At 54.4% G+C, this 23,198-nt stretch overlaps 1 protein-coding gene across 2 annotated transcripts in view; it reads left to right on the top strand.

Moving 5' to 3' along the window:
- MAEA (macrophage erythroblast attacher, E3 ubiquitin ligase) overlaps positions 1 to 22,243 on the top strand; it is a 32,509-nt gene extending 10,266 nt beyond the window's left edge. Inside the window, exons 2-10 of one of the 2 annotated variants that reach the window (XM_044267967.1) lie at positions 8,346 to 8,528; positions 10,452 to 10,655; positions 13,100 to 13,222; positions 13,895 to 14,008; positions 16,689 to 16,765; positions 17,483 to 17,591; positions 20,071 to 20,204; positions 20,971 to 21,166; positions 21,518 to 22,243. In XM_044267967.1, the coding sequence (XP_044123902.1) occupies positions 8,346 to 8,528; positions 10,452 to 10,655; positions 13,100 to 13,222; positions 13,895 to 14,008; positions 16,689 to 16,765; positions 17,483 to 17,591; positions 20,071 to 20,204; positions 20,971 to 21,166; positions 21,518 to 21,613 (1,236 nt within the window). In that variant the 3' untranslated portion in view covers positions 21,614 to 22,243. The remainder of the gene's footprint in view (positions 1 to 8,345; positions 8,529 to 10,451; positions 10,656 to 13,099; positions 13,223 to 13,894; positions 14,009 to 16,688; positions 16,766 to 17,482; positions 17,592 to 20,070; positions 20,205 to 20,970; positions 21,167 to 21,517) is intronic. The other variant, XM_044267968.1, reaches the window with a different exon arrangement.
- Positions 22,244 to 23,198: the final 955 nt, after the last annotated feature.

The raw sequence follows: 23,198 nt of genomic DNA, 5'->3' as shown, positions 1-23,198 counted from the left end.
ACAGAGTCCAGCTATAAGCCCATACATAGTAACTCTCAGTAAGGGTGCCAGGACAGTTAATAGGGAAGGGAGAGGCTTTTCATCAAATGGTTCCAAGACAGCTGGCTATCCACATGGAAAAGAAAGAAGTTGAATCCTTCGCTCACACTGTATGCAAGCATTAAGTCAAAATGGATCAAAGAGTTAAATGTAAGAGCTAAGATTCTTAGATATCACAACTAAAGCACGGGAAACCAAAACAAAGTTATAGGTTGGACTTCAAGTAAAAAGCCTGTGCTTCCAAGGACAGAATGGAGCAAAATGTTTGCATGTCACACCTGGTAGGAATCTAGTAGTATCCAGAATTTACGGAAAAAGAGTTCCTAAGGTTCAATAATGTAAAGACAACCCAATTTTCAAATGAACAAATGATTCAAATAGACTTTTCCAGAGAAGATATAAAATGGCTAATAAGCATTGAGAATAATAAGCATCAACAATATTATTCATTTATGAGATTCAAATTGAAAACCACAATGAGATACCACTTTCTGCCCCCTAGAACGTTGAATCAGAAAGATGGCTGGTAGCAGGTGTTGGGTGAGGGTATGGAGGAAGCAGAGCTGTCCTGCAGTGCAGGGCATGTAAAATGGCAAAGACACTATGCAGAGCAGTCTGGTGTTTCTCAAAAAAGCTCGACAGAGTGGCCTGCCATTCCATTCCTCAGTAGAGCTCCCAAAGAAGCGAAGGGTGTCCACATGAAAACCATGCAGGAGTCTCTGTAGCCTTACTATTCATAATAGCCCAAAATTTTGGAAGCAGTCAAAATGTCCATCAACATATGAATACGTAAACAAATGCGGTTTGTTTGTGTGATGGAATGCCATTCTTCAGCAGTAAAAAGGCATGAAATACATGTTACATTATGGCTGAACTGTGAAAACATTACGCTGAAGCCAGTCCAAAGGCCCAAAGGCCATAGGCTATCTGCATCCGAGTGTGTGAAGAAGTGTCTGCGATGAGCAGACCCAGATAGGTTGTGGATGGTTGTCTGCCTGTGGGGAGGACCTCCATGGCGATAGGATTTCTTTTTGGGTTGAGGAAATGTCCTAAAGGTATTTTATGGTGATAGTTGTGCAACCTTATGATTATATGAAAAACTATGAAATTGTACACTCTAAGAGTGAGCTTTATGGTATCTGAATTATATCTTAATTAAAATTGGTAAAATAATGATGGCCTGTCAGCATTTTTGTACACTTCAACGTAATAGACAGTTACAGAGCACTCATGTAGGGGTGCCTTGGTGGTTCAGTTGATTAAGTGTCTGACTCTTGATGTCAGCTCAGGTCTTGATCTCAGGGTCATGAGTTCAAGCCCCGCGTGGAAACTACAGAAATTTAAAAAAAAAAAAAAAAAAGCATCCTGCATGGTGCTGGCCAACCTTGGGAGGGTATCCATGACCTGCTACTCTGCACACATGAGTTAACTTTAAGATTGATCCACAGAATTTCAGTAGGCAGGTCAGAGATGAGACACGGTTTGATAACTGCTGTCAAATTTCCCTCCCTTCCCCATGCTCCCTGCCAGCCATGTATGGGGTCCAAGTTACCCCCAAACTTCACCATAGGTTTTCTGTAGCTACACAGCAGCCCCAAGCCCTGTGTGACTATTGAGTGCTTGAAATGTTGTTTGTCCAAATATGTGTTCAACGTGTAAAACAAAATGTGTACTGGCCTGCATGGTGCTGGCCAACCTTGGGAGGGTATCCATGACCTGCTACTCTGCACACATGAGTTAACTTTAAGATTGATCCACAGAATTTCAGTAGGCAGGTCAGAGATGAGACACGGTTTGATAACTGCTGTCAAATTTCCCTCCCTTCCCCATGCTCCCTGCCAGCCATGTATGGGGTCCAAGTTACCCCCAAACTTCACCATAGGTTTTCTGTAGCTACACAGCAGCCCCAAGCCCTGTGTGACTATTGAGTGCTTGAAATGTTGTTTGTCCAAATATGTGTTCAACGTGTAAAACAAAATGTGTACTGGCTTTTAAAGATTTAACACAAAGAGAAAAAATAATGCAACATGTCTAATAAATGCAATATTTGGGGTGTATTGGGTATATAAAATACACTAAAATCAGCTTCATTGTGTTCTCTTTAATGTGGTGGAGAGAAAATATTTGAAATGGTGTGCACACACAGCTCACCATTCCACAGACAATCCTGCTGTGGCTTTATCCTTTCTGTTTCTCTTGTCCATTTATGCTCTGATTCTCTTTCCGTAGCCATCCAGATTTGTAGTGAGTACCAATATTGTGGACTTTCCCTCCCCATATTTGTTCTCCGTCTCCTGTGTTTTTTTGTGTGTCTTTTTTCCTTTCCTTCTTGGTAGATTGATAAGGTTTTCTTTGTTCCATTTAATTTCCTCTTTTGGTTTGACAAGCTCACAGCCACACCCGGGTTGTGACAGATCTGAAAGGTCTCCAGACGGTCTCCCTGGTGGCAAACCGCTCCTCCCCCTGGTGTGCTGGTGTTGGAATGTCACATAAAGGGACCTAGCTGCACTGTATGTCTCGCTTTTCACCTGCCTGTGACTGAACTTCAGTGGCGGCACCTACATCAGTGGGCAGTTTACCATCCCCATGGGTGCATGTTTGAGATGGTTCCCATCTTGGGCTTACAAACAAAACTACTACAAGCATTTGTGTACAAGTCTCTGTGGTTTCTCTATTTGTTTCTCTTGGAATTGGAATTGCTGAGTGATGTGTTACATGTATGTTTACCACCATAAGCAGCCAGATTCTGTTCCTGAGGGTCATACCCACCACTGCCCGCAATAGCATCCAGGTGTCCTCAGCCTGACCGGCAGGTGCTGGGGAAGTCCTGCTAGCATGCCCTAGTGTCCTGTCTTGGCTCTCCAGAGAAACGGAATCATCTTGTACGGGTGGAAAACAGAGGGAAGGAGGAAGGAGAGAGAGGTGGAGACTATGCAGAATTGGTTTATGGGATTATGGGGGCTGAAAAGATCTGCAGTGGGCAAGCTGGAGCCCCAGGAGAGCTGACAGAAGTCTGCTTTACCCAACCCAGTGTGCAAACGTGATTCTCCAGACATACCCAGAGCCACCTCTCACCCTGTGTCTCTACCTTGTGGCCTGGTCAGCTTGACAACACATACCACTAACTCTCACATGTCCCCTTGTGGCTTGAACTTGGATATTTCTGACTAATGATGTTATGTGTCTTTATTATTAGCCCTTTGTATATCTGCTTTTGGGACTTTTTGTTAAAACCTTTTGCCTGTTTTAAAAATGGGATTGTCTTCTTGGTCTTGAGTTGTAAGAGTTTTAAATATGTTCTAGATGTAAGTCCTTTGTCAGATTTACATACACTGAATGTTTTCTCCTACTCTTTGCCTTGCCTTTAATAATTGTCTTTCAAAGAGAAGTTTTAGTTTAATTAATCTTTCTCTTACAGCTAGTACCTTCTGTATTCCTGTGAGAAATCTTTGCTTCTCTTAAGATTGTGAAGGTTTTCTCCTGTGTTCCGTCTAGAATTCTGTAGTTTTAGCTTTGACATTTGGGTCCGTGGTCATTTAAGAATTTTTGCAGCCCACATGAAGTCCAGGTTGCGATCCTCCCTCTCCCATGTGGCTGTCTAGTTCTGCTCCGCTGTTGCAGAGCGGGTCCTCTCTGCCCCAAGTCGCTGGGCCCCTTGTTGGGATCCGTATCTGGGTTCTCCACCCTCCTCCAATCCTGGTGTGTTCATTGTAACTCACGGGAGCTGTGGAAATCAGATACCATTGCTGTGTGTTATCAGCACCATAGGAATATTTTTTATCATGGTAAAGCATAGCATGAACTAGTCATCTCCATTTTTTTTAAAGATTTTATTAATTTATTTGACAGCTTACAAGTAGGCAGAGAGGCAGGCAGAGAGAGAGAGGAGAGAGAGAGAGGAGGAAGCAGGCTCCCTGCTGAGCAGAGAGCCAGATGTGGGACTCGATCCCAGAACCCTGCGATCATAACCTGAGCCGAAGGCAGAGGCTTTAACCCACTGAGCCACCCAGGCACCCTAGTCGTCTCCATTTTTAAGTGTGCAGCAGTATTAGCCATATGCATATAAGGTCTCTTGAGCTTTTTCGCTTGCACAACTGAAACTTTGTACCTGTTTGTCTTGATCAATTCAAAATGCAGTTGACTGGGTGCTTGTAAACTACAGAAAGTTCTTCTCCCGGGTCCTGGAGGCTGGAAGTCCAAGATGAGAGTGCCAGGATGGTCTGGTTCTGGTGAGGCTTCTTCCATGTTGCTGACGGCTGCCTTCTCCTGTGTCACATGTGGTGAAGACAGTGGGCATTTCTTTCAGAAGGATGCTGATCCCAGTCATGAGGGCCGCACTTTGTAACCCAGTCCCCTCCCAAAGCTCCAAACCATACCATTTGGTTGGGAGTAGGTGGGTGCATTATGGGGATGGGGACACATCCGTCTGTTGCACCATTAAATCCCTCTCCTTTTCCGCAGCCCCCCGCAGCCGCCCTCCTTTATTCTGTTTCTGATCATTTGGCTACTCTCGGTGTCTCCTGGGAAAAGAGCCCTACCCTTCAGTGTTTGGTGACTGGCCGTTTCACTTGGCGTGATGTCCTGCAGCTCCTTCATGGTGCGACATGTGGGAGGGTTTCCTTCTTTCTGAGGCTGAATCATATTCCATTGGGTGTATACACCCCATTTCGGTAGTTGGTCCCTCCGTCCATCCATCTGCCCGCAGACACTTGGGTGCCTCCCTATCTCAGCTGCAGGGCCTAATGCTGCCATGATCATGGGTGTGCTGGCATCTCATGGAGACCCTGCTCTCCATTCCCCAGGGAACACGCCCAGACATGGAACACTGGGCCATGAGCTCATTCTGGATCCTCCACACTGTTTTCCACAGCGGCCGCAGCCCACAGTGCACGGGGCTCCCATCGGTCCATGTCCTCGCCACGGCTCATCGGTGTCTGCTCCGTCCTGCGGGCTGTGACGTGGGGTCACCCGTGGTTCTGACCCGCGGTGACACTCAGGGGCCTGTCCTGTGCGGCTCGGCCACTGCACACGTCCTCCTGAGAGCTGTCCTCTCAGCTCCTCTGCCCACCTTGGGGTTGGCAGGGGTTGGGGGTTCGTGCCTTTCCTCTGGAGCTGGAGCTCTCCACCTGCCCCGGGTACCAGAGCCTTTTTAGCCTCGCACTCTGCCTGGGTGCCCTCCTCTTCTGGAGTTACGGCCTCACTATAGATCACTTCCTTTACTTCGCACGAGTTTTAAATTTGACTAATCCCATTTGTCTGCTTTTGGTTTTGCCTGTTGCCTGTGCATTTAAGACTACATTTCATATTTGCCTCTTAATTTGGAATTCTTTCCAAATCTCTTGGACTTAGAGTCACCTTGTCCACTTTCCTTAGGCTATGGATTGGTTTCTTTCCTTCTCATTCGACTCTGTTATTTACTGGTTTCTTTCCTCGCTGCTTTTTTGCTGTATCTTGTTTCCTCTCATTGATTTTGTTGTTTGTCTCACTGAGGGCTCTCTGAGTAATTTTCCTCCCAGAAAAGGGATGTGGGCGCTAACCTTGGCAGTGCCGCATATCTAGAAGTATCTTAATCTTGCCCTTCTGGAATGATAGTTTGGCTGCTTTTAGTATCTTCAGCATTTCAGAAATTCCATTCCTTCATTTAGCCAAAGCCCTTCTTGAAGGAGGATGTGGAGGAGCTGTTGGTGACTGAGCAGCAGGGGACATTTGGGGAAAGGCAGGGGAGACCCGGACCCCAGGCTGGGTGCCCTGTGGGTAGAACGCTGAGCAGCTTTCCAGGGCCAGCTGCCCGGTGTCCTCAGGACGGAAGCTGGCACGGGAGACTGCTTAGTGCTCCTGGGACATAAATTCTGAGATCTCCTGGTGGGGGATGGGCCAGACCGGTGGGGGGGCACAGGACACATCAGGGTGTGGGCAGCAGAAGGTGAGGTCCTGAGAGCTTAGCCCTGTGGAGCTTGTGACCAGGTGTGGGGCGGGAGCACCAGGGACAGCTCAGAGGTTCTTGGGTGGAAGGAGTGGCCCTGGAAAGCCCCTGTCCAGGCCATTTGGAGGTCAGACTCAGGAGTGGAGGCTGAGGGGCTTACTCAGGCCCAGGGAAGATGCAGGCCACATGGTGGGAGAGCAAAGTGGGGCTCATAGCCCCCCAGAAGTGTATGAAGTCCTGACTTAGTTTCTTTTATCAAAAGATAGAAGAATTAATGTTGACTATAACCTTATAAGTTGGGCCTGGGTATCGATGATGGACTGAAGATGAGTGTTAGAGTGTTGTCTGCTTCTTTTTGGGTAAAAGTTAAAAATGGAGATCCAGGCCTGTGGCGCCTCCTTCAGAGTCTCCTTTTCTCCCCTTGGCTCTGAGGGATGAGCATCATGCCAGGTGTCATGAACAGAAGGCAGGACCTGAGACTCCTGGGATTCCTGTGCTGGTGTCCCCTGAGCTTGGGTACGTTGACCACAGGGAGACCTGCTGGATCTTAGGGGCATGGCAGTGTCTAGTGGGTGTGACGGCGCTTACCGGCTGCTCCCGAGGCTTTTACAGTTGCCTAGAGCTGGAAGTGTTCCCGTCCCCTGGCTTGTGCTTGGGCCGACAGTGTGTGCAGGTGTATGGCTTTTTCTCTTTTCCCGTGTTGTGATTGTTTTGTTTGTATTTATTGAAACGTAGTTTTAACATTTGAATTTAGAATAAAACTTGGAAGCTTTTGTTATCGGGCATCACGGGATTTGTTTCAGTTCACTTTTCAGTAATTCTCTTGATTGTGTTTTATGGAAATATCAGCCAGGTCATATTGGAAACACACACAACATATTGGAAACACACAAACCGTCTGGCACAGTTTGCAGGCCCTGGGGTGGGTGGGGCTCTGAGAACAGTCCAAGATTCTGAAAGGAAGGATGCATGCATCAGCATCCCACAGTCGGCCGGCCTCAGGGCCTCCGCCGAGAGCTGCTGTGCTCTTGGCGAGGAGGGTCAAGCGCATGCACGCACCTGGGTCTCCGAGCTGTGCTATTAGGAGGGACCTTTGCCTAAACTGAGACTCAAGGCAGGGAGCCCTTCCCTTTGAACGTGGAAGACGGGACCTTTGTCTGCACCTGGCACCTGCTCGTGGCTTTACTCTTGTCCATGCGCCACAGTGGAAGGCTCTTCAGGGACTGAAGTCGAAACAGGCCTGGTTAGGTTGGGGACCTCAGTGCAGGTGATGATGCATGGGTGTTGCAGGCGCTCTGCACCACTCCATGTTAGGGACGGTCCTTTTACTTTGTCTAGAGACTCTCCTGTCTTGCTTGTGTGAGACCATGGCGCAGTTGCAGGAAAGCCTGCTAGACCCGGCTGCTGGGGATGGAGGAGTGGTGGAGGTTTGTCTAACAGCATTTTGCCTCTTGAGCCGGGAAGACCCAAGGTGTGGTGGACAGGAATGTTTACCCACTGCCACCGTGACTGCAGGGCAGCTTGGGGGGTGGCAGCTGGGGCAAGGGCAGTACTGGACCCCTGGCCAGATCTTGGGGAGGTCCTGCTGCTAGGGCCCCTGGTGTCTAGGTTAGTGTCTAGGTCTCCTAGGTGTCCCTGCGCCTGTCAGTCCCAGGTTCCCCCCTTCCATGCATGGCGCCTGGCACCTGGTGGAGTGGCAGTGCAGACTTCTGTGGTGAACTGCTGACTGCCAGGGCGTCCATGCCACGTGAGCTGCATTTGACGAGTGGGGAGTACTGGACCTGGAGCCCAAGAAGGTCTGGGAGCAGTGTTGGCAGCCACTGTCTCTCAGTGACACGCCATCCTTCCTGGGTCTTTTGTTGGCTATTCTATAGGGAGAGGTGGTTTTGTCCCTGGGGGTTGAATAAATGTGGTCTGACTGAGATGACTTAGATGCATACCTGTGGCGACATGCTGACATTCCGACCGTCTGTGCGTTTCCACCCTGTCCTGCGTGGCCTTCCCGGTGTCCCGAGTCTGCGGCACCTGCCGGCCCCATCACAGGCCACTGCAGGTTTTCCATCTGATGGATCTCGTGGTGGTCATCTCCTTCAGGTGTTTGGCATCCTGGATGAACTTTGGGATTATTTTGTTAGTGTGCCCTTAACAGTTTTCTGGAAAGAAAGGAGCTGCCTCTGTGGATTTGTGGGGCGGGGGGGGTATGCGTCTTCTCATTAGTGTCCTCACACAGGCTTTTTGTGGGCCTCTGTCAGGGTTAGAGTAGATGTGTCTGTAGAGTGCAAGGAGCCTAGGACGTGTGCCTGCCAAAACACTGTGAATCGGGTCTGGGCGTCACACGTGTAGGACTGCTGGTGCTCACACACCAATTACCGTTCTTCCCCAGGTGCCCTACGAAACACTAAATAAACGCTTTCGGGCTGCTCAGAAAAACATTGATAGAGAAACGAGCCACGTTACCATGGTGGTGGCCGAGCTGGAGAAGACTTTGAGCAGCTGCCCTGCCGTGGACTCTGTGGTCAGCCTTCTGGATGGTGTGGTGGAGAAGCTCAGTGTCCTCAAGAGGAAGGTCAGTGCGGCTTCTGGACCATCCTGCCCACCTGCCTACGTGTGAGCTATAGTGTAGGTCCTACAGCCCAGCATTCTGATGGACCCAGGCTGTCCCCAAAAGGGCTGTCCTCTGCGGGAGCCAGGATGCAGCAGAAACCAGACAGCCGTGCCTTGGGGAGGTGGGCTCTCACGGCCGGAGTGTGAGAGAGGCGAGCCCCTCCATGCTGTCTGTGCTCTGCAGCCTCTGCGGGGCTGGCGTCCGGCTTCCAGTCCTATGCTCCTGCTTCTGTGTCGCTGGGTTGTCCCAGCTCTGGAGTGTCTCAAGCACAGACAGGAGGCAAATGATTTATTATTTTTAGGCTTTCCCCTCAAAGCTTCATATAGGGTTTCTCATTTCTGGGAGAGGGAGGTAGGGTACACTACCGTGCCTGGGGAACCACCCAGAGAACACAGCAAGATGCTTCATAACATCCTACTGAACATGTCAAAGGGCTCATGAGACAGAAAGTTGATCACCAGAATTGGAGGGCAGGGGCCAAGAGGAGAGAAGGGCAGGACCCATGGCTGCCTTGCTGGCCAGTGTCTGGGGCCACCTTGGGGGTTGGGGGAAGCCAGGGCTGGTGGTGAGACCTGGTGGCCGTGTATGTCAGGTGGGGGTGCCCCAAGGGTGGCCTCCTATGGCAGAGCATCAAAGCCTGTTTCAGAACACCAGGGGAGCCAGGACCCTTCTCTTCAGCCTGAGGTAAAGGGTCCCAGCTGATGGAGCCTCCAGGCGCTAGGCACACTAAATGCATTTCCCAGGGGCTGGACACCGTCCGCCAGAGCATCAGGGGTCACAGAGGACCACAAGGTGCATGGGAAGCTGTGGTTGAGGTTTGTTAAAGTGTGGCACGAACAAGAGACTTCACTCAGATTTCAGATGTAGAGATTATCAGGGACCAAACTTGACTATATCCAAAGATTGAACAGCTGAGGATATTTGCAAGGGGATATAAAGCATAAAGCATAATTGAGAGTTTAAAATAAACCAAATAAAACGTAAATTAAAAGTATGACTGAAATGAAAAACTCAGGTGTTTGCTTATAACATACTTTTTAACATTTAACAGTCAGACAAAGCTAGAAAGAGGATTTGTGAGCTGGAAGGTAGGTTTGAGGAAATTACCAAGAAATTCTAGCAGCACACAGAACCAAAAACACAGAGCTGTGTAAGAGGGTGGGAAGCCACAGAGACTAGATTGGAGACCATGTTTGACCAAAGTCAAGAGAGGGCACAGGAAGAGTAGCCAAGATTCTCAGAATTGATGGAAGTTACCAGTTCAAGAGTCCTAAATGGATAAAAAAGATAAACCTAGAATTTCACATCATGAAACTGAAAAGAGCGAAAAATCTTAAAAGCAGCCGAAGGAAGAAAACCACTTCCAAAGAAGCAGCAAGTATCCTGGCAGCAGGGGGCTGCTGGAGAGCATGGCGAGCGCTTGAGGGAAACACAGGCCGACTGGGGCCCTGGGTGCTTGCATTTGCGTGTCCGGCTCCTTGGTGGCCCTGATCATGTGTCACCTACTTGGCGGTCTGCTGCCATCCCAGCCAGAGCTGATATGGAACGTGTCTGCGGAGCTGTGTTCATTTTGAACAGACTTGACGTTGAGGAGAAAAGTATTAGCAAAGATAGAAAGCTGCAAAATGGTAACAGATGGCTGAGGTAGCCAGGAAGCGGCAACAAACGTGCAGTCAGGCTTTGGTGGCAGCAGACCACAGAGGACAAGAAGGTGCGGCTCTGAGGGGCAGGTGTTGACTTGCCTCTGGGTGGTGACGGGGGACAGGGAGGTGCTCCCCTTTGCTGCTTCTGTCCCCCAGCCCCAGGGACACCCCCACCCCCCTCTGATGTCTGCCCCATGGTGGCAAGGGCCCTGTGCTGATGTGCCTTCTGCCCACGGCACAGGCAGTAGAGTCTATCCAGGCGGAGGACGAGAGCGCAAAGCTGTGCAAACGGCGGATCGAGCACCTCAAGGAGCACAGCAGCGACCAGCCAGCGGCCGCCAGCATGTGGAAGAGGAAGCGCATGGACCGCATGATGGTGGAGCACCTGCTGCGCTGCGGCTACTACAACACCGCTGTGAAGCTGGCACGCCAGAGCGGCATTGAGGTGGGCATGCACGGGCCCCCGCCATCCCAGTCTGGGCACCAGGGCCAGTGTGTTGCACACTCCGGCAGCAGCCTGTGGCAGGGGGTCATTCCCACTCTGTACCCGTCCTTTGGTACTGTTTGCAGCGTCCCACCCACCTGTCTGCAGCGGTTTCCACAGTTCAGGCATAGAAACAGGCGATGCTCTGGCTCTCAGTGCCCATGCAGGCCAGGTTCTGTGCAGCTTCGGGAGGAAGGCTGCTCAGCAGTGGCAAAGGCATCCAGTGCCCTCACCCCGTGCCAGCACTTCTCAGACTCCTGTGCACCTCTTTCTGCTGTCTAGCCTGTGTGCTGCCCTTCTGTCACCGGGCCATTGCATCTCCCTGGCCCACCGGTCTCCACTCTGCACCCAGTAGTCCCTTGGTCCTGCTCCTCCTACCCTCTTCCTTCCCTGCCCAGCACGGCCGTTGAATATCTGATGGACGGGGGCTCTGTGGTCCTTGTGTTTGTCTGGCACCACCGGTGCCTCTGCATGGTCACGTGTGTGCTCGCAGATAGCCTGCAGTCCTCTCCTTTCCTCTGTGGGCAGAGTGTGGCCAGGTGCTCCTAGCCTCAGGAACATGGGCTTTGAAGGGGAGAGAGGCAGGTGGTCCAACAGGATTGTTTACAGGGGTGCATAGGGCAAAGGGGCGGGATGGCTGGTGATTTTCAGAAGGCTAGTTGGGGTCGACTTGTAGAGATGAGGGGAGTGTCCTGGGACAGGCCTGGGAGCTGCCTGGTACTGGGGTGGGGGGGGGTCTGAGCACATACAGAACTCGTAGAGTGGGACTTCCCCTCAACTGAGATGGGTGTGGGTTGGGGGTGTTGAGTTGGAAGCACTGCTCTAATAGGCTCTCTCTGGTTCCTCTGTGAGTCACAATGATGGCAGTGGTACGACCTTGGACATTCGCTAAAGGATCCCTGTGAGATTTACATGTGGAATGCCCAGCTCCACAGCTATAGGTAGAATTAAGGTTGCTTCCAGAAGCAAGCTTAGGCCCTTGGGGTGGGGGGAGGTCTTCTGACAAGATGGGGTGCTGTCACCAACCAAGAGGTTGATGTACCAGGGTTCATTCACATTTAAAACTTCTGTTTGTCAACATGGAGGGAGAGCTTATCAGGTCAGCCCAGATAGGGGCTGTGTGTCCCACACGGAGCCGTGGTCTTAGAAGAGAGTCCTACCCTGCTGGTGTCCTGGTGTGTCTGTCTGCATTTGAAATCAGTGGTGGCACCTCATGGGGGCGACCCTGATTGTCTGGCATAATTTCTAGCTTGCCTCCAGTCACCGGGTTTAACACTTCTGGTGTGGCTCCCACACCCCAGGGTCCATGGACATCTAGGACAGCCATCAGCAGAAGAGAAAGATGGCAAAGACCCAAACCCTGAGGCCGTGTGGACCAAAGACACAGGTGGACCCTGAGGTGCGGGCAGGAGAGGGCATCTCTCAGAATTTAGAGGAAAACTGAAAACCAGAGATGGGAAATAGGAAAGATGACCCTCATGTAGGTGGCCCAGTGTTTTCCTGCAGGGAGGTTCTAGAAAAGAGAAGAAAATGCCAGAGAGATGGCCAAAGCAGTGGTTCATGAGAACAGCTGAGCTCTGAGATGATGTGAGGCTGCGGTGCTCAGCACTTATTGTCAGAGCTCATGTCAGGAGGGTTAGGGGTCAGGGGGCAAGGAAGCAGGGCTCCCACCCACACATGAGGGGCAGAGCAGTGTCTCTCTGGGTCTGCCCCTGTCTGACCTTGCTGCCTCGACAGGCCTGCAGTCAGGGTGTGGGGCCTGAGGCCGAGTGAGGCTGGGGATCCATCTGTTGGTTCTGGAAGACTTGGGCGACCTGGCCCAGACTGCCCACTGCTGGGCTGCTATACTGAGCTGGCGAGCCCCTAGGTCATCTGCAGGGCGCCGACCCTGACGGCGGCACACCGCTTACCCTTCAGGTTGGGGGCTCTTCTGCCCTGGACTGGCATGTCTTGTCCCCAGCGAGATGCCCGGGCAGTGCCTGTGCTGGCCCTGACGCCACCCACCGGCCCTCGGCCCTCACTGCTCCTTCTCAGAATCTCAAATACATCTTCAGAGGGAAAAAACAAAACAAAACAAAATGAGGGTATGGGTTGCCAGGGTTCCCAGGTCTGATTGTGAAGGTGTGTAACAGGGTCAGGCCGCTGCTAGGGTCGGGGGCAAGGTTGTGGATTGGGCCTTTGGTTTGGGAGACTATATCCAAATGATTTGCGGGCCTGCCCCTCATCCTGGCCCAGGGAAGCTGGAGAAGCTGGCTGAGCTGGCCGGTGGGCTGTGCTCGGACACAGGGTGGGAGCTCAGGAGCTGGCTGGGTGGTGTGTGCTGGGGGATGGGGGAGCATCTGCAGACTTGGGGCTGGGGTCCTGACGTCCGGTGTTCTGAGTGCGTACCGCTTCCTTCCACTAAGGACTTAGTGAACATCGAGATGTTCCTGACGGCCAAAGAAGTGGAAGAGTCCCTGGAGAGGCGGGAGACGGCCACCTGTCTGGCCTGGTGTCACGACAACAAATCCCGGCTGCGCAAGATGAAGGTGTGCAGGAGCCCGGGTGCGGCTGTGGGAGGGACCACTCAGGATGGGGCTGGGGGCATGGCATGGGGGCGGGGCAGACACCTGCCTGCAGCCCACTGGCCTGCACCTATTGACTGAGTTCTGTGCTTCTGGTTTGGGGGGGTGGTTTGTGGTGTTTGGTGTAGCTTTGGGGTTATTTTTTGGTTGTGATGTTTGGGTTTTAGGTAAAATCCCTAAAAAGTGCACCCCGTTCTGCATTATGGTTTGGACAAGTGTTCTGAGCATGGGGTTCTGAAGGAGCAAGGTGCCGCCTGCCTGCGTGTGCTCAGCTTGTTAGCGGCTGCAGGTCCTTCCCACCCCTGACCCCTTAGTCACCGAGGCAGGAAAGCCCGGTCCGCCTGCAGCGGTGCAGTGTTCCAGGCTGGGCTCCTCTCCGGTACAGCTTTTCTTGAGACCCACAAGCAGCTTCCAGAGTGGACCCTTAATCATAACTTAGAGACCCAAAACATGCTTACTGACAGGTGTTGTCCCCGGAGCTTGCAGAAATGTTTAACTTCTATTAACCTTCCCCTGCCTCCGTTAGAAAAACTGTTTGTTTTCTGTTTTCTAAACCGAGCGCCTTTAACCTCTCCCCGGTTGAGCTTGTCATGTGCACATAGTCACCAGCCAAGGGTGACGCTCTCTGCCACTCAGGGCCGCCAAAGCGAGCACGACGCGAAGACGGGACGGAAAAGTAGAGTGGCCAGTGGTCCCCCTAAAGAGAGTGAGGATCTTGGTATGGAAACCATAAAAGGAAAGCCAGAATTGGTATGTAACACTTGCCCTGCTCTCCTGCTCCAGCCCCCAAGCTGTGCCGCACGGTGGGAACCAGGTCCGAAGGGACGTAGCTCCCCATCCCGACAGGTGGTTTCTGCAAGCCCTGCTACGTCCAGTCAACGCTGCTGCTTGGCGAGGGCACCGCCGCCGCATAGCCGGGTCCCAGCGGGGAGGGCGGGCGGCCGTATCCGCGACAGCGGGCTCCCGTCACTGGAACATTTAACTGCAGAGAGCGTAAATAGCCGTTTCCAAGTGCTCCGGGAAGACCAGCTAATGACCCAAACACAGGCTTCTTCTGCAGTGTCAGCTGAGCAGAGTAGGCCCAGACAGTGTGCACATGTGTGTGTACACGTGTGAGCGCACACGCAGGCGGGGGAGGGGACAGATGCGTGGGGGGGCCATGCCCGACGACCATGGATCCCTCACATCAGTTGTGAGACTCTAGGCAAGAAAAGGAACTTTGAGACCCAAGTTTCACATAGCTGGAAAAGACTTCTAAAGTGGTGGGCGCCTGTCTGTTAAGTTGACTCCCATCTCCAGACACCTAAGGACAGCGGAAGCCACAACATGGGTGCTGCGTCTAGGAAGCCGACGGAGTCACAAATGTGCATGCGCCAGGCCCTCCTGGCTCTCACGGGAAGGACCTGTTCAGCCCCCCGTGCTTGGTGTGATGACCTGGAATCGTGGTATTTCACATTCAAGTCTGAGCACCTGGGTTTCGGTACACATGTGTTTGTCCGTTGGTGGACTGTTTGGAAGGTGACCTACCAGAAAAGAGCTGTACGGTAGTAGAACATGTTTAAACGTGTGAGTCGCAGGGAGTTGACCATGACCTTGTCTGTCTGGGATGCCCACCTGGTGGCCCCCTCCTGCCAGTAGAGCTGCTGGCATCCCCGAGCACAGCAGTGGTGACCGTCAGGTGCCCTGTGGAGGCAGGCAGGGCCCCTCTCGTTGTCTTCACCCCTCGGCCTCTGCTGGTCTGGCCTCAGAGGGGCGCTCATAGCTGGGGCTGGTTTGTGCTGCCACCCAGCACATAGCATCGGCTCCATCCAGTTGGGGGTCGGGACAGACTGCCACCTTGGTGCAGAGGGCAGGAGAGGAGGGGGCCAGGGAACACACTCAGGCCCCAAGCTCCTGTGGTGTGGATGTGTTGGGCACCACGTAGGTAGCTCTCTGCACCTTTGCCTCTGACGGCCTGGTGGGCCCCTAAGGAAGTCACACCAGCCAGTGCTCCACCCTGGTGTCCGTGGAACTGGAGTGGGGGCTTGGAGGACTCCATCCCCGGGGCCTGGCTAAGAGGCTTCATCAGAATGCCAGAGCGCATCCTTGGAGGCTCAGGTGGGAGCAGTCCACATGATTGGTAAACTTGAGTGTAAGCGCTGGACATTTGGGGTTGACTGACGGACTTGCCTCATAGACCATCCATGTCATCTCATGATCCAGGTGCCGTGGAAGGCAAAATGGTAAATGAGTGGAGAACGCAGAGATTTTTCTCTTGTTCTGTTAATTCCATGTATTTTGCTTCTGGTTGGAAATACTGAGTGTTTTCCTAAAACCATATTGAAGATATTTGAGTTTAAATTAGCATCTTTGTTAAATAATCCAGTTTTTCGTCTTAGGTTATAAAAGTTAATTTCTCCTGCCTTCCCTCGTCCCCAGCCAACTGGAGGGACATTGCAGAGTTAGCCCTTGGGCTTCTGCTGATGGTGCCCCCTGGTAGCGTCTTCTCAGAACCACACGTGCTATGTTTGGACAGACGCCTATCAGACACGCGACTGATGGGCGTGGCAGTGCTGCTTCTAGCAGCTGACGTCCCAGACCTCGTGCCCTCTGCAAACCCTGCACCTTCCATCTTTTGCTCTGACGGCCCCCACCAGCCCTGTGCTCCTCCTGGTCCCACCTGCCCACCCCAGGGCCTTTGGACTGGCTCTTCCTCTGCCTGGAAGGTTCCCCCCCCAGGCGTCCCTGCAGACTGTCCCCACCTCAGCCCGGTGTCCCTGCTCTGGGACCGGGCTTCTCTCACTGGCTCTGTGCGCATTGCTTCTGCTCTCTTCTGTGAGGCGCCACCTCCCAGTCTCTCCTCCTCTCCTCCCACCAGGCATCAGAGCCTCTGAACCGGGACTGGCCTCCCTCTCCCAGAGCAGGTCAGGGTGGACAATGCCACACAGGGTTCTGGGGGCACGTCCCCATGCTTTTACTTTATCACCACGAGACCAAATCCAGACAGCTGCTTTGTCCTTGGAAAGGGGGTGGAAACTTGTGTTCTATGGCTCACGTGCTTCCCACGGGAAGTCCTGTCTCACACCCTCCGAACTGCTGAGGGTCTGCGGCCTCCTCACAGGGACTTGGGGTGAAGCCTGGCAGCCTGCCTGCACCTGTGCCTGCCTGTCCTATTGTCCCGAAGCCTGGCCAGTGGGTAACCACTCAGGGCCAGCGGCCCGTGCATTCAGTGCTGCTCCCACTGTGCCAGGAACGCTGGGCCCACGTGCTGGCAGAGCCAGGAAAGTTTCGACAGCAGGCGGAAATTGCAGTCTTGGTACCAGACCCACCTCCCCGGGGGCTTTGAGCTTGCTTGGCGGGGTGTGCAGTGTCCAGCAGGTCTGGCAGGGTCAGCCTGTGAGTGTGGCTCTGTGGCAAACCTCCCCAAGCCTGGTCTTGTCTTTACTCCCAGAGTTGCCTGGAGTTCAGCCTAAGGATTCAGGAGTTCATTGAGCTCATCCGGCAGAATAAGAGACTCGACGCCGTGAGGTATGTAGAGAGGGGCCTCCTGGGCTCTGGGGATTGAAGTGTGGGGGGTCAGGTCTGCCCTGACCGGCTGGGCCCTGCCTGTGAACAGTAGGGTGCTGACGCCTGGCACCCAGGTTCTGTTCTGTCGAGGCAGCATGAGGCCGACTTAGCACGTGGGCTCAGGGCCCTTGGTTCTGAGGCTGTTTCCACCCGCCCCAGAATAGTGCTGGCCATTGGGTGGGCACAGGAAGCCTTTGGGCAGGAGGCTGGTCTGCAGGTATGGGAGCCTGGGCTCCCCCAGGGACAGGCAGTGCAGGGAGGCCTGGGTCAAGCCCAATCTGTGCAGCCCAGGCAGGGAGGGGCTGTTCCTTTGGGGTGGCAGGTGGGCTCTCAGAGTCAGAAGGGGAGTTGTTGAGGCACTGCGAGAGCTGGAATGCCTCTGGGCCCTCCCAGGGTTGTGTCGTCAGGGTTTGGGTTTACGTACACCAGGGTCACTTGGAAGGGCTTGGGTTGTTGCCTCTTGGTGTTTTCTGAATGGGATTCTGTGCTTGGTGCCTCAAGCCTCATCCCCCTCCCTGTCCCCTTAAGGAGAGGGACCCTCGCCTCACCTTGCTGTGGCAGACCCTGGCCCAGGTCACATGAGGTGGGGCTTACTTGGTACTGAGGCTCTGGCAGATGGGGAGCTCTGATTCTTTAAGATGGAAAGGCAAACTCAGACAAATCTGGAATGTTTCATAGACACGCTAGGAAGCACTTCAGTCAGGCCGAAGGGAGCCAGCTTGACGAGGTCCGCCAGGTGATGGGCATGCTGGCCTTCCCCCCAGACACGCACATCTCACCCTACAAGGTAAGCCGTGCCTGTGGGCTCTCAGGGCTGGGGAGGGCCTGGGCGTGGGACCACACACCACACGCGCTTTCCCCCCTCTCGTTCCCACCTTGCCAGTGGGAGGCTTGGGTCAGAACCACGCATGAGGGGTCTCAGCCTGGAAATGTTTCACATCTGGGTGCCTCACCTGTCGCCTTCCCCATTTGCCCCATGTTCTGCCTCACCTCGTTGTCTTTCCGCTGCTCCTCTTGGCCTTGGAGGTCCACGTGGGGTCTGGGCAGGTGTGGTCACATAGCATTACTAGCCAGCTTGCTCAGCATTGCTAGGGCAGCGTGTCTGGCCTCTTGAAACCAGGTGATGCCCATCTGGAACCTTCAGGACAGCCCTGGTAATCTCTGATCTGCCTTTAGGGTCCTCTTGTCTTGAGAGATATTACGTGTTTGCAGCTGAACTGCTCACAGTGGTGTCCTGGAGAACCTAGGAATTCAGACAGCCTTCACACTTTCCTTCTGGCTCCTCCCCATGCTGGCCCCTTGGCCATCAGCCCTTGGTCACACCCCCATGGGTGTCCTTAGGCTTGCTTGGATACGCCCTTTGTGTTCTCTCTGGAGCAGCTTTCTCATTTTTTGCAACATGGATGGAAATTTCCAAATCATCAAGTTCTGATTTCTTTAGATGAGTTCATCCCTGTGTCAGTTTTCTGTTCACACGTTTTAAAGGTAAACGTTTCCAGAGAAGCCAGGCTCCCCCCACCCCGTTGGCTCCCCGCGGACCCTGCACTTTGCTTGGAGGCGTGGCCGTCACATTCCCAGGTCCCTTCCACACAAGCACTGCCTTCCCTAGATGCCACCATGCTCTCTGCCACCTGTGCTGGCGCTGCTTGGGACCCTGTTGCTGCTGCCCATGGAGACCAGGGCTCTCCCAGCTGTGCCCAAATGTATAGATATTTGTTGCTCAGTTCCTCCCACAGTTTTCTGTCTTCGTCTGTCTGGGCTCCGTGACGGAATTCCAGAGTCTCGGGTCGGAAAGCCCGAGATCAGGGTACTGGCCTGATTGGGGGGTGGCTCTTCTTCCTGTATGTTCTTAGAAGCAAACTAGTTCCTGAATATGCCTCCCTCAGCACCCTGTGGGCCTGGAAGTCCACCTGCCTACACCCTCAGCAGACGCTCAGCCATGTGCTCTCCCCTGGCTGCCAGCCTGTTCCTGGGGAGTGAAATAAACTGACTTCCCTGTGGGCTGGACCAGGCTTGTTCCCTGAGCCCTGATGGTGGGCTCTTTCCAAGGCCCTGGCTGCCCCATGCAGTTTCATGGGCAGACAGGCCCCGGTTGCTGGAGTGCTCGGCCATCCACAAGGCAGTGGCAGCATCTCCCCCGCGACTGGACTCACGTGGCTCGGTGGTATGGGGAGCGTCCCATAATCAAGCCTCAGGTCACGGGCTCTGCAGGAATGAGACTGAGCTTTAACTTACAGTCTCTTCCGTCTCTCTCCCCTGCTCTGGAGAAGCTTTGAGAGAAGGCAGAGAGGGCCTGCCCTGGAGGGTGAGATTCCACTCTGGGAGCGGGCTGGAGGGCTGACCCTCAGGGAGGCACCAGGGCAGCGTGAAGAGAAGCCACACAGTCGCTGCGGAGTCCAGGCCAGCGGGGGACAGGCAGACACAGCCCACCGATGCACGGCCTCGTAACTGGACACGGACGGCATGCCTGAGGAAGACCAGCATACACACAGAGGGGATGGCCTGGGGGGCATGGGACTCCAGAGGGCAGTGCTGGGGCAGGGCCATTCCCTGCCATGCTGAGGGCACAGAGGCCTTGCCCCCTGTGGCAGGCAGTCACAGGTGTGTCTCAGGGGTTCCCACGAGGAGCAGGGCGATGTGCTCTAGTTAGGGAGAGGTGGCCACACCAGAGGCCCAAGGCCAAGGGTCTCGGGGTGGGGGTTGCAGAGCCTCTGGACTGTGGCCTTGGTCCACTGTGGACTTTGTTTCAATAATAATGACATTAAAGACGTGTTTTTATAACATCGGAGTTGAGCGTACTGTCTGCCCTTAGAGTCCCTGCTGAATGGGTGCCCGCATCTCCTCCCTCATCGTGGGGCCTGACCCCTGTGCATGACGTGCAGGGTTTCAGTCTTACTGGCATATGCCCTCCCTTGCTGCTCTTGGTGACTTGGAACCTGGGAAGCTCTGGGGACACACATTAACCAGGCTTCCTGTTCTGTTGTATAACTCCAGCTGTGACATGGGGGTGACTCCTGGCGCAGGAAGTTTCTTTCTGGAGTGAGACTTTGCCCCTGAGACCTCAGTGCTGTCCTTCGGCCCACTGTATCCCCTTCCTGCCACGAGGCCACAGCACCCCCCCCCTTATCATCCGTGTCCATGCAGACTTCGGAGTCCAAGCTGGCGGGCACGGGTTGATGAGGGCAGGCCAGGAAGGCTTTGTCACTCGCTGTTGGGGTTGATGGCCCTGTGCCATCCCCAGCGCGGCTCTGCCCCATCTCTTGCAGGACCTGCTGGACCCGGCCCGGTGGCGCATGCTGATCCAGCAGTTCCGCTACGACAACTACCGGCTGCACCAGCTGGGCAACAACTCTGTGTTTACCCTGACGCTGCAGGCCGGCCTCTCTGCCATAAAGACACCGTATCCTTCTGGCGGGCGAGGGCACCCGCAGGCTTGGCCCTCCTTAGCCTGGGCTCCACATCTGGGGCCTTCTGTCCTCCAGTGAGCAGGCAGGCGCCACGCCCTTCCCAACTTGAGGCCTTTGCTTGTGGTTTGTGTGGTGGGTGCTTGGTCCCGGGCAGTCAGGGGTGGTGGTCGTGGGGCAACTCTGCCCCCAGCCTCTTGAGTGTTCACTCATTCCCAGACACCATCCGGCGCTGCTCGCAGGCTGCAAGGTGTTGGTGTACCTTCTGGCAGCTGGGTCTGGCTGCCATTCTGAAGGCTCCCATGTGATTCCTGAGAATCTCCTCGAGCTTCTCTTGGTCTGAGCCCTGGCCGTCCCTGGCCCAGTGTCTTGTTTGAAAACATGTTTGGCATAGCAGTCATTCCCCTGCCACCAGAGAGCAGTGGGATTGTGACCCCAGTGCCCAAGTGTCCCTCTCGAATGTGGCATGTGGGCCCCTTGGGACCGAGGGCTGTTGGCTTTCGTGGCCATCTTTGTGATGGGACCACAGTGAGTGTTGTGGGCACTGGCCACAGGCTCTGGTGCCTGAGAAGGGGCAGGTGCACAGGGGTGTGGGGCAGTAGGGTTCTTGGGCTAGGCTGGTGCAGCCTTAGGCCATTTTCCTGCTTGACGCAGTGTTTGCTGTCTTGAGAGCGCCAGGCTTGATTCCTGCCTGGCAGCTGGGGTGGCCTCAGCATGCCCAGTGCCCCCCCACCCCACGACCCTTCCTTAACCATTGCGCAGACAGTGCTACAAGGAGGACGGCAGCTCCAAGAGCCCCGACTGCCCCGTGTGCAGCCGTTCCCTGAACAAGCTGGCACAGCCCCTGCCCATGGCCCACTGCGCCAACTCCCGCCTGGTCTGCAAGATCTCTGGTGATGTGATGAACGAGAACAACCCACCCATGATGCTGCCCAATGGCTATGTCTACGGCTACAACGTGAGGGGCAACAACGTGCAGGGACAGCGGAGCGGGGCGGGACATACGGGGGCGGTGGTGGATCTGGTGGACCTAACGGTCTCTGCTAGCTGCCTGCTGTCTGCGCTGGGTGCAGTCCCTGGGTATGGGTCCCTGTGTGCAGGCAGCTTGGCCCCACGCTGCCCCTGGAGAGCCAGACTGGTGGTCAAGAAGCTGCAGGATCAGGGTTCACAGACAGGCAGGCCTCCCGGAGGCAGCGTGCGGAGAGAAGCCGAGCCCTCCTGCAGCGGTGGGTGGGTGGGCGGGCGCCCTGGAGAGGTTTGGCCTTTATGTCCGCACGTTCATGTGCCCCCTGCCCTCGTTGTGTTTCAGTCTCTGCTGTCCATCCGTCAAGATGACAAAGTCGTTTGTCCGAGGACCAAAGAAGTGTTCCACTTCTCCCAAGCCGAGAAGGTGTACATCATGTAGGCCGGGCGCCCCTGCGCCCCCGCCCACCTGCGTTTCTGTTTCTTGCGACCAAAGATCAGTGAGCGACGCTGGGCACTCCTAGAAGGGTGGATTTGGGTCCGCACACCCGTGCTGAGGGACAGCCTTCTGCTGGTAGGACTCCGGAGTGCACGTGAGGCACCTGATGCCCTCCCCTTTCAGAGAGACCTACCCGCCGCCTTCGGCCGCTTGGGAAACAGGAGTCGGTTCTCCCGCGCCCCCGCCCCTGCCCCTCCTGCCACCCTGCCCCCACGGCCATCCTCGGCGAGGGGGCCCAAGGGGCTGCACCTGTGCTGCCGTGGGGGCAGTCTTATGGTGTGCTAGGTTCAATGTCACGTCATTCGTGCCGCCTTATTTCCTGCTTGAGAATGTATTCACGTGGAAATCCACTGGACCGAGTTCTGCAGAGGCCTTGCTGATGGCTCCGTAACTGTAGATCTAATGCTGTTGTTACAGAAACTAGCAGTCAGTCCGAGTAACCACCGATGACTTTTCAAATCAAACGACCCATTGTAGTTTACACGAAACCACACTGTAGAGGGTTGTATTTAGCGCTTATTTTTGCATGTCAATGTTGATTAGCTAATAAACTGTAAATGTAAAACCTGTTAATAAAAGGGTTTTCTATTTCTTATGTCTGTGTGAGGTGGAAGCTGCTGTGCGTTCTGATACCCTCGATTGTGTCTGCTCACCCCAGGCCTCCCCTTGTCTGCAGCCACGCAACAGGGTGGCTCCTGGGGTCCCCACACAGGCCCCATCCCAGAGTCCTGCTGCAGCTGCTGGAGGATGCTGTGCTCTGCTTTGGGGGAAGCGAGTGCAGCTGGACCCTCTGAGTGGGGTCTCCCCAACTCGCCAGCGCCTGTTGTCCTCTTGCTGCCCATGGGCACCTGGTGCACCTGTGGCTGAGCCCCCACGCAGAGCACAGAGTGGATGCAGGGAGGCAGCAGCTCCTTCCCACCATGCCCTCCAGCCCTGCCGCCCTGGCCCCCTGGCCTCCCTCTGACCATCACCTGGGCCACCTCCCTCCCATTTCCTTCCCAAAGTTGTGAGGACATCGGTATGTGTGCATGTGCGTGTAGCCACACACCCCACTCCTGCCCTCCGGGTCCCTTCTGGTCCATTCCGGTGACCACACATGGGGAGAGCTACTTGGCCAGGAGAGGGGGGGAGGGCAGCCACAGGGTGAGTGGAACACAGCGATTGGCCCTAGCTACACTGGAGAAGTTGGAGCTGTTTGCAGATGAAGCTGCCACAAATGCATTCACGTGTGACTTGCTGGACGCCCACGTTGTGAGTGGAGGTCAATAGACAATGACAGTGACGGCCAGCTGGCCAGAGCACTTAAAGCCTCCCGTTTCCCGCCCCCTCCACCCCGGCCTGCTCTGCATTCTTGCCAGCCTCAGCCCTGCGCATCTTAGATCCAGGACATGCCAGTGGCTGACAGCTCTTCGCTCATGGTGGGCTTTAACCAGCATAGCAGTCGTAGCCATTGAAACACACGGGTTCTCCATAAACAGTGTGATGAGTTTTGATAAATGGACCAGGTATAAGCTGCAAGCCCAGGAGT

Source organism: Neovison vison, chromosome 11 (genome assembly GCF_020171115.1).
Source record: "Neovison vison isolate M4711 chromosome 11, ASM_NN_V1, whole genome shotgun sequence".
Classification (NCBI taxonomy): Eukaryota; Metazoa; Chordata; class Mammalia; order Carnivora; family Mustelidae; genus Neogale; species Neogale vison.
Note: the sequence above shows the minus strand (reverse complement) of the source record. Positions and strands in the feature narration are given on the sequence as shown.